Below are 11,047 nucleotides of genomic sequence, written 5' to 3'. Positions count from 1 at the left end.
CGTGCCCCGTGCCTCGCCTCCCGCCGCCCCGCGGTGGCCCTGGCAAAGCCCTGGCTGCTGGCGCCGCGTGGCAGGGCTCGGTCTGGCGATCTGGCCTTGAGGCTTACGTGAGTGTTTCGGGCTTTTCATTGCCCGTGTCCCGAGGGAAGGACTGAGGGAGCATTCTACCAGTGCTGGAAGGCTGCTGGCTGAAGGTGACAGGGCTTGGTGTCTTTTGGTTGTGGAGCACTAGGAAGAAGAGCACAGGCGTTCTTACTACACTGGCTGAGGATCCGGATGTATTGGCTGTGCTGTGTAGGAAGGTTGATGATATAATCCCTGTATGTAGTCAACTCTTAGCTCACAGATTTGACCGACTTAGAAAAGTAAGCCAGACTTAAAAATCATGTTCAGGGAAGATGGAACTTAGTAAAAAAACCCCAAAACCAAGTCTGCAGCTGTGGAGAGGAAAGTTCATATTAACACAGTAGAGTTCTGTGACATCTTGTATTATAGGCTTATACTTAGGAAAGACATTTGTTTGGAATATGTGAAATATTTTACTTCAGAGAAATCTGACCTGCTCCCTTGCCTTCTATGGTTATGTAATTTCTTTTAAAAACAGTGAAGAATTTAATGTATACAGTTGATAATTATAAGCCCCAGTAATATAATACACTGCTCTGAGTGAATTACCTATATCAGGTAGCTCTGTTAGAGACTGAACTTCCTTTCTGCTAGACAAAGCAGGGGAATCATGTCAGATCTGGCATTTCAAATGCAGAAAAGTATTAAAAGTCTTGGCGTATTTCTACTTAAATTCTTGCATTGTAGTATTTTTCCTTTGAAAATTTTAAAAATCTCTTTGAGTACAATTGGTAACCACCAAAATAGCAGACAGAGCAGCATCAGTGGTGTCTCACCAGAGGCCTAGCACTACTGTAAATTCAGCCATGTCAGCATGTTTTCATTGGTCAGGATGTGGCTTTTCACCTTATACTAGTCAGTATTGGATGAGCTCTTTTGGCCATCTGTAAGCATAAACTATGTTTAGTGAACAGTTGTACAGGATACATTTTCTCAGCACTTTTGCTCCAGATGCAATTTATGTGCTGAATTAAGACATCAGGATGTGGTTTAGTGGTCGTGGTAGTGCTGGGTTGACAGTTGGACTTGATGGAGGTCTTTTCCAACCTAAATGATTCTATGATCTGCATCTTTAGGTTTTTACTGTGCAACACCAAGTAGCCACTAGATACTGTGGCAGCCTGTAAAGTGTAGCTGTGAGTGCATGGGAAGGGAGATGAGGACTCTGTTATTTCAGGTCGTTTCTGTAATAAAAATGCATGCATTAATCAAAAAAAGTTTTTCTTATTGCTAGCTTTGTATGCTCTGTATGTGTTCTGATCCATCTGTTTGTCATACCTTTGTCAGTAGTATCAGAATTGGTTAACAGATCTATTGTGGAGAATGAATCTGCAAAGCTTGTAGAGGTGCAGAAGAGTAGGCATGATTTGGGAAGGACTAGAAGATTGTTTAGTGGTGGCTGAATAAGAGACATTGAAATAAGATGTGTTTTGTGCTGGATTTTAGCTCTGTCACACTAAGCACTATGTAGTTAAGTCGGTGAAGATTTGCCTGTGGGCGTATTTTTCATTTTTGGAATCTCATACTGTCATTGAGGGAAGGAAATGAGGGTTTATCCTTCAGGGAGTGTCAGTGCTGTAAGGGTTTGGTGTGTTTTGAGGGGGCTGTTTCATTAAGTGTGACATTCACCACCATTGGTCAAATTCAATCACCATTCAGAGTGCGTGCTTAATACAGGATTTATGATACTGCAAGGTCTTTTTTGCTACACTATTTGGCAGTGAAGGATTGTCAGAAGGGACTGCTGCTTTCATCAGTACTGTTTTGGAGTGAAAATTGGTCCTTCCTCCAAGGGTAGGGGTGAGGCTGGGTGGTGTGGACCTGCAGCTGACGTACAGGCTGCGGAGCTGCTAAATGTTTACTTTTTTTTTCCCCCTAGTCCTGGAGATCGACTTCTCAGAACTTGTTCTGGAGGAAATCATTGGCATAGGAGGCTTTGGAAAAGTGTACCGGGCTGTATGGGTAGGAGATGAGGTTGCTGTCAAGGCAGCTCGCTATGACCCTGATGAGGACATCAGCCAGACCATTGAGAATGTCCGCCAGGAGGCCAAGCTCTTTGCCATGTTAAAGCACCCGAACATCATTGCCCTCAGGGGCGTGTGTTTGAAGGAACCTAATCTCTGCTTGATCATGGAGTTTGCCCGCGGAGGATCGCTGAATAGAGTGCTGTCTGGTAAAAGGATACCTCCTGACATCCTGGTGAACTGGGCAGTGCAGATTGCCAGGGGAATGAACTACCTGCACGAGGAGGCAATTGTCCCCATCATTCACCGCGACCTGAAGTCCAGCAACAGTAAGTGCTAAACAGTGAACAGACAGGGTGCTGGGGTATGGTTTTGGAAAGAAATCCTACCAAGGAAAGAGGGGAGTAACGTTAGTTTAGCTATCCTTTCTTGTGAACCACTGTAATCTCTAATTCAATCCAAGAAGGGTTTATTTTTCTACATTATGGTGCTACAGACCACAGGAAATATGTAAATGCTTTCACTTTGTAGAAGCAACTTAAATGATTGGATGCAAAAGCAACTGTAATTGGAGTGTACTTCTCTAGTAGTTCATATATATATATATATATATATACACATACACATAAAGTGTGTCAGTTTTATTCAGCAGACTCCTGTTTGTTGGAAAGTCTTGTTGAACTTAGTGTGTATTCTGCTTCCACTTTTTGGAAGGATAAATGCTCCTTTGGAAAGCTAAATGCTCCGAAGCTTTCATTTTACTTGTTAGGTTTTGGTGTGTAGATGAGACACAAGCCTGTTTTCCTTAGGGGAGGTTGAACTCATCCCTGCTGAACTGGATTTTCTCTCTATCCCTCATAGAGCTGGTGTTGACAGAAACATTAACTCAGGTAAATGATATGTCCCAGTGTGTGCTCTTGTACATCTGGGACTTCAGCTGATGTTTGTGGTGCTTAACATGGGATGCAGCTGACCCATTAGAGCATGAGGACTGAACTGTGGTAGTTATGATTCTGGAAATCATGGTGAATAGCTACTCTTATAATACTAACAACATTACTCTGCCTCTTGAGTGTTAGTTTTGTAGTGTGTCTGTTTTTCCTAAACTTAAAATTGCCTTGAAGTCAAACGCATGCATAGAACATGACTCCTGAGTGTGGGAGCGGACGGCTCCAGTGGTTTATAGATCATCATCTCCTTTCCTGATGCCTGCATGCAGCTCTTCAGCCTTTCTTTCTGCTTGTCTGTGTCTAGGTGGCAGGAGCAGACATGTACCTGCATGTTGGCTGCAGTGGTTTAAGTGTGTTATTGGAAATTCATTTTCATCTGTGGCTTGAGTTAGTAAGAAGTGCTCTGAACTGGGTGGCTGGGATACAGCACATGTTCTCTTTTGCTTTGAGGGCAGTAGAACCTAGCAAAGAGGTCTGACAGATGGGAATTTTAATATCTTAAACAGATTCACTGAAGCTAACATTAACCATTACAATGCTGTAAACTTCCAAGCCTTGCAGTATTTTCCTCTGGTTCTTGGCCTCAAATCATGTGGCAGTGAATTTACATAGTTTGTTGTGAAGGAAGAAAAAAAGTGTTAATATTAACTGTTGTCAGTGAGTTTGAAAATGGGAACTATGAGAGCTTTCAAATTAGTTTGTATGGTATTATTCTTACACTATTAAAATTTCCCTTTCTGTTAGAGTAAGGCAATCTTCATGTCTGTAAAGATTTCCTAATATGTCGACCCTTCCCTTAGGGATGGCATAATAATAAATGCTGTGAAATGAAGGATTGATTGGCTTAGTTAATGGATGACTGACTGCATCTATGAAGAAGGAAGAGTTGCCTCTAGGTGTGGGGCCTTTCCTCCTTACCCCAGAAAATACTTAGTTGCTTATTTTGCTAACAGGCTATTAGGACTTATTGGTTAATGCTATCTGAACGTTTCTGAGGTTTAGAATGGAAGCTATTTCTAAAATAAAAAGCTGTTAGCCCCTGATACTTCAGTGTTTTATTCAGACTAGAGGCTGCTCAGTGTAACAGGGAAATGTATCAAGCAAAGAGCCAGCCAAACAAGAGGGACACCAGTGCACAGTGTCGCCAACCAAACACAGATATGGGTGCTAGAAAACATCTGTACTGTCAGCAGCAAAAGTAGACATCTCCTGTCACAGTGAGTGAGCAGCACATAATTGTGCTGTGCCATGAATTGTCAAGGTGAAGTTGAGGGGTTTGCTATATGTATTACTTGAATTTTCCTCATTTGGGAGGAAGAAATAGTAAAGGAAGAGGAAGGTTGTGTGAGAATGCCTATGGAAGGGTTCAAAGATGTCCTGTGTTTGGAGGGGAGAGGTAGAGAATTTGTGTGGCGGTCTTGAACAAAGGTACCATCAGATCTACTACAGAAATGGTGGGTATAGGAAGCTTCTAGCCCAGCTAAGTCTGCAGAAAGCAGTATGACATCTGAGAAACTAAATAAAGGTAGGAGCTGGTGCTGGAAGGAAGGACGTCAGATATTTTAAGGAAGATTATTTGTTTTGTAACTGTTTTGAAATAAAATGAATTAGTAACCTCAGGTATGGGCTTGACATGAATGACAGCTGTTTAATTTGGCAATACAGAGTTCTTCATTCTGTGCTGTGAGGTAGAACAGTAATTTTAAAAAATGTATACTATTTTAAACACTTGAAGAGATGTTCTTTTCTGGGTATATCTGTAAAGCAAGTATCTTAAATGCTAGCTTATGGAGTTTGGGGCAGAGGGGAAACTGTTGGTCAAACATTTTTGGTTTTGTTTTGTTCTGGTTTTTTTTTTTTTTTTTTTCCCAGAAGTGTGTGTTACCTATACATGCTGGTAGGCTTAACTTCTGGTTACCTGTGGTATAAACAGCTTTGCACTGCCCAAGTCATACCTTTCCTGAACACTCTGTCACTGCACTGCTGAAATCCCTGTCCCGTTATATGTAATAAGCATCTTGGAAATATCACTGCTCTGTTTTCAGGTGGACTGTGTATGTTGTTGCATCCTGATTTATATAAGACTTGTGTTTTCTATGTTTTTCTGATGTACTTACTTTTCTCAGTGGTGGTGGATAATTGAGATCAGGTTATTGTTGTTTGTGCCTGTACCTGTTACAAGCTTGTAGCATTTTCTTTGCACAAGTTGTCACCCACCAACTGATAGGCAGTGATGTGTCTCTGCAGGAGGAACAGCTTCTGCTTGCAAGAACTTGGGAGAATATTCTTGCACTTTTTTACTAGTGCACTAAACATCTGCAAGTACTGTAGAGCTGTCATGGGAGCATCAGCTGTATTGATCTACTGACTGGTACTGCCTATATTTAGTGACAGTGATTCTCATACATCTCATCTTGCCTTCGAGCACCAGCTGGGACCTGCACTCTCCATCTGAAGCAGCAGGATGAGTTAGTTTGGAAGTCAGAGAACAAGATGGGAGAGGGGGAAAGAACAGAGTTGCCTTGTTTTAAATCAGATTTTTTACTAGAAGAAAATCAGAGAACGCCTTGCTTTCAGGTGTCTGCCTATATTTAGGCAGATACAGAATGCATAAGGACAGTGTTTCATTATGAACTTTTTAAGAAGGTCATGTTACATTTTGAACAATAAAATGAGTCAGGTGGGCACCTTAATACAAGTCTGAGAGATGACCCTATTATGTATGTATAAGGATTTGGAAAAAATAAATCCTTTTTAATCTAAACTATTGCAGCATTGTGGTCTCAAGTAGTAGGTACCAAAACAATGCTCAGAATAGTTCTCAACATTTGTGATGGCATAGTAAAGACTGCAAGGTTTTGCTTTGGTAGGGAACTTCATCTTGTGTAGGTACTGAAATTCAGGGATTACTTGACAGTTCTTAGGAGTGTCTGTTTCTTCATATTCTCCTCATCAAAAAGCACTCTCCAAACCAATTGTCTGCTTTCCTTCTTTTAACCAAAAAGTTGGACATTTTTTCTGTTTCATCATTTGTCCTAATTGTTTTTATTATCACAACTACATGTTTAATGCTAGCACATCTAGGGTGCCCTGTACATTTTAAATACCGTGTTTGTTTGAGGCAGATTTTTACTGAAAGTCATGGAGGTTCTGAGGGCTGCTGGTGTCACTGCTTTGGGGATGCTGGCAGGAAGCGAGCACATCAGGGTCTTTGCAGAACAAATTTAACACCTCTGCTTTATTTTTAGACACCCTGAAATTCTTTTGCGGCATTTCAGTTGGCAGCGAGTCTGGTGGGTGAATGTTCCAGTGGTGTTACCAACTCACAAGTCAGTCATGTAACTACACAAGAGAAAGAAGATAATCCAGGAAGGCTATTTATTTGTTTGTTTTGCTCTGTGAGGACACAACTATTTATCTATTTTTTTTTTTTTTTTTGGCATTTGATTCAAGAGATTTAATTTATTCAATGTGAAAATTAATGTTACTAATCTGACAGAATCCTCCCTGGCTTCTTTCTCTTTCCTTTGTCTGGTGATACTGGTAACATTTCCCTCTGCTGCATGTTGGTGCTCTGATGAGTGTACGTTACAGATTTGCTAATAGGCCTCTTGCAATATGAAGGCCCCTAAATAATCTGAATGCTATAGAAAAAAAAAAATATAAAAATATAGAGCTATAGAAAAAATGTGAGTAGGAGTGCCCACTGAATTCAACATCACTGTTTAGTACAGCTCTTAGAGTTTCCTTTTTTCTTATCTGTGATTTGAGTCTCATTTCTGGCCAGAGGAAGGTGATTGGCGTATAGTACTTAGGATCAAAAAAGGGCAGTCCTGCTGGTTTTAGTGAAATATTGTAAATAATTAAGCTTGTCCTGTTTGTTTCTATTTGTCTCTCAGTGTTAGATACACCAGGATTGCTATAGGAATAATGCCAGTTAACTAATGCTGCAGAGAACTAGCAAGAGCATATTTGCTTTTTTTTTTGATTGGCTCAGCAAAATACGTTTGTTATTTGCACTACATTGAAAGATTTTGCTGAGGGTGCTCGTGCCAGTTAGCAAAGTGCTTCATAAAAGTCACCATGTTTGTGCTCCACAAAGTGGTGCAGAAGATGAGCAGTAGTGACATGGCCAAGGTCAAAGAAAGAGGTGAGGACAGAGCTCAAAGTAAACCCCAACAATTCTGATTCAGCCAACTCAGTAGCTCTTTCTTCTGGTTTTCTGATGGAGTTTACCTCTGTTGCTTCTTGGACCATTGAGGTGAGGTTGTGTTAGATATCCTGAGATTCAAAGCTCTGGCTTTCTAAAGAATTCCAAACTCTGCTATAGCTCTGCATATTTATTTGATGCAGCTTCTAAGCCTTTTTCAGTTCATAAAGATACTAATAGAGCTGACTTTCACATGGTCTCCGGACAGTTGTTCCTAGGAATTAAAATATTTCTTTTTTTCTAAAGTACAGGCAGAATTCAGAAGCAGGGATTCCTTGCAACTTGTTCAAATCCAAACCAAGAACAGCTGGAATTTAATGTCACATATAATCAGTCTTGATAATGTGATTAGTTACCTCATTCCTTGTTGCAATATTCACATCCCAACCCATTCATAACTGATGCTCTTCTGTTGGTCTTGTCAGAAGAGGAGGAGGAATACTTAATGACAGCCTCTGTCTGGCAGTGTTGTAGAGCAAAACTCTTCCAGGGTCTGCTAAAAGTCTGTTGGCATAGCAGTTTGAAAGCCTGCCCCATTATTGCTTCTTCTGGTACTTAATGTAATTTGCTGACTAACTCTTGAATGTTGTACCTTCTATCAGAGTGGGTTTCTTTTGTCAGAGTAATTAAATGAGTGTGAGTAATGTGTCATGTAAAGTACAGTGAAATTATTTCAATGGCATCTGAATGCTTTACACTGGGTGAATAACTGATCTGGCCTCAGGCAGTGCCTTGACCTGTAATAGAAAAGTGATAATATTACATTGGGGGATGGGGTGGGGAAACAGCTGGGAGATTAATTTTATGCAGAAATTCTAAGTTCGTTTCAGGGAGCTAAAATCTGTAAATGTCTACTATTATTATTATCATTATCATTATTATTATTATTATTATTGTTTTAAGTTTATTTTTTTAGATTTCAAAAGCGTGTGCAGTAGAAATGAAGCTTTTCAAACAGCCTGAATACACTCCTAAGGGTGATTAAAGGTGACTTCTCAGGTTCTGCCCTTAAGCAATTATCTGATTCTCTGGACATGCTATAAGATATTGCTAATGGTGCATGACTCTTAGTTCTGGTTACTCTGCGTATTTCTCTCTTTCCCCCAGAGTATTGGCCATTGTGCTGATATCCTGGTCACTTGTATTGTTAAAAAAATTCCAAATAACTGTAATTTTTTGTATGTGGTAATATGATGATGAGATTCGTGCCAGTAATACTAAAACTTTTTGTTGAACAGAATAAAAAGAAGATTCATGTCATGTAAGTTCAGAAGGTGTAAATTATACCTGAAAGTGATGCTGATTTTTAGGCTGTTGGAACACTGGGTTCCCTTATTTTTGTAGACAAGAATGGAAAAAATTCCTCTCATTTTTAAGAAGTGAAATTGTGTTTTATACTTTAAAAAACCTAGCTAATACCCTTTTCATATCTTCATGCCATTGCATATATTTTTTCTGCAGGGATCTTTCTGTTCCTGAGGAAAAAAAAACAACCAAGAATTATGACACTGAACACTTTATCCAAACTGTGCCTGTGGAACCGTAGAAAAGATAGGAGCAGACCTGAGCACCATCCTACAGGAGGTGTACCTGTGTCCCACCATCTGGGACAGAGCTGGGATAAACCTGTGTCTAAGTAGCAAGCCAAGAGTGAGAACTGCCTTGTTGTGGCACTTCCAGGAAGCTAGAATAACTTTTTCAGCTCTTTTTTTTGTTTGTTTTCTGTTGTTCCCATGTTGATAAACTTAACATAAATGTTGAGAGATTTCTGCCAGCAGCTTCTCTTTTGCTTTTCTCATCAGACAATTCCTTTTGTAATTTCAACATATCCAAAGCAAACAAACTCACTCTTGAAGCATTGGTTAAGTAGAGTGTTGCTCTTTCGAGTGATGGTTCATCACACAAGATGGTTCCTTAATTTTAAGTAGTATCCCGTTTTGAAGATGCTGCATATTGCATTGTGAAAAGACAAGGAAAGCCTTAAGCTGTTGGAAAGAATACAGAAAATAGCACATGGTGTTAAGCACTTGCTTTTTGGTACACATTTACTTCTGATTCTAGGATAGTTTAACTTTCATTGGTATGACTTTGCTTTCCAAGGTTGTTAAAGTTGACTGCCGTAGCTCATAATTGCTTCTTAATTGTCCAAGTGCTGATGGAAAGGAAAATTCAGCTTTCCTCAGACTTGAACTTTTTCCAGGTATGAAAAGGGAATAGTGACAACCTCGTGCACTGAAAAGAGAAACTATAGCAATGTAAGGATTGACATTTATGTTGTATGGTTTCATCAGTGCTTCTTAAGATCAAGGAGAACTCACTCGCATAATAACAAATCTTTGGGTCCCAGCCTGTAGAAAATTTGTTATGGTGGTAAGGGCAGCGTGGTCCAGTGTCCTCTAGGGTCTCCTCAGAAGGAAGAAGCCAGAGGACAGGCAGCCCCTCCCACGAGCTGTTAGTGTTGCTACCACACGCAGCCTTCCCACTCTGCTTTCTAAAAGCATTGCTGTATTACTCAAGCATTTATTACAACACCTTTTTTTATTAAAACCAAAAATGTTCTCCCAAACCACCAAACTTTATCTAATGCACATGTAGATACCACCTTATCTTTGAAATCCTCTATGTGCTTTGAATGTGGTACTACTTCAGACCTGGATGATTTTTAGACCTACGAGCCAAGATCCTACTTAGCTGTATATCTACCTCTGATGCTTCATCAACCAGGCTTCTGGAATTTGCTTTTGCTGTTGAGAAATGTTAAGATTTGCTGTTGGTATGACAACTGGAAACCTTTATTTAAACCGTGTCATGGCTTCAACCATGCTCATCTGTAGACTTACTGTTTAGATGTGTGGTAAATGATAATCAGTGTGCCAATAGCTCCATTTACTAGTAACAAATATTTCTGTCACTAATGTGTTGCTTATCACAACAATTGGGGATTCCTTGGAGGTTCTTGGGGCACTATAAAAAAGCACTGGTGTGGATAATTGCTGTAAAGATGGCATTTGTAAGGGCAGTGGGGTGTGTGTGAATGAGGCTGTGTGGACCACCTGCCACAAAAGTATTACAGGATTTCCTCTGGTTTCTCATCTTTTGACTGCAGGCTGAGGAAAAGATGCTGAAGAGAATAGTCTTTAGTTGTTTTTGACTTGGCACTGCTCAAGGATCCTGAAAATAAGCAAAATCCCATAACTTTGATTAAAAGAACTTGATATGCCTATTTCTGCTTGTTGGAAGTGTTGTCTGTCAGTCATGCCCTTGGATTTATTGATTTGCTTTTTTGTGTGTGATGTAATCAGTCACATAGTGTGTGACTTTGATATGATTATGGTTATCTGGTAACAGGGATATGCCTGATGCTTCATCAGGGTTCTGTGTAGTCACACTCATTGGTCACAGAGCAAGCTGGGTTAGAAAACTACCAGAAATGTGACACGTCAGAAAGTGAACAGCTTTCTGGTAGCTTTGCTGCGTGAGGTGTTACTGTGCATGGACTTTCATGGACAACACTGCACCACCACCCTCTCTCTCAGCTGCTGGCAACTTGTTCTGCTCAGCTGAAGATAAAACTGGAGTATTCAAGAAGGTCTGAATTTCACTGTTGTCAGCTGTAGCTTGCTTGCTCTTGACTGTTTCACAGAGATGTCTTCACTGAAGCTAAAGCAAAATAGTTCTGTTGCTTTTTTCATCATGAATTTCAAGTTTCTGTTTGCCTGGAAATGGCTTCCACTGAACCAGCGTTATTATTAAATCTCTTTTCAGACATTCTCTTGAGTGACAACTGATGAATGTTG

General features: G+C 40.1%; 1 protein-coding gene across 1 annotated transcript in view; it reads left to right on the top strand.

Moving 5' to 3' along the window:
- Positions 1-2,013: 2,013 nt before the first annotated feature.
- Positions 2,014-11,047, top strand: part of LOC103773052 (mitogen-activated protein kinase kinase kinase 9-like) — a 44,831-nt gene continuing 35,797 nt past the window's right edge. The window contains exon 1 of the mRNA XM_008940403.1: positions 2,014-2,419. Coding sequence (XP_008938651.1) covers positions 2,188-2,419 — 232 coding nt within the window. The 5' untranslated portion in view covers positions 2,014-2,187. The remainder of the gene's footprint in view (positions 2,420-11,047) is intronic.

The sequence above is a fragment of the Merops nubicus genome, unplaced genomic scaffold (genome assembly GCF_000691845.1).
Source record: "Merops nubicus isolate BGI_N331 unplaced genomic scaffold, ASM69184v1 scaffold7445, whole genome shotgun sequence".
In the NCBI taxonomy this organism is placed as follows: domain Eukaryota; kingdom Metazoa; phylum Chordata; class Aves; order Coraciiformes; family Meropidae; genus Merops; species Merops nubicus.
Note: the sequence above shows the minus strand (reverse complement) of the source record. Positions and strands in the feature narration are given on the sequence as shown.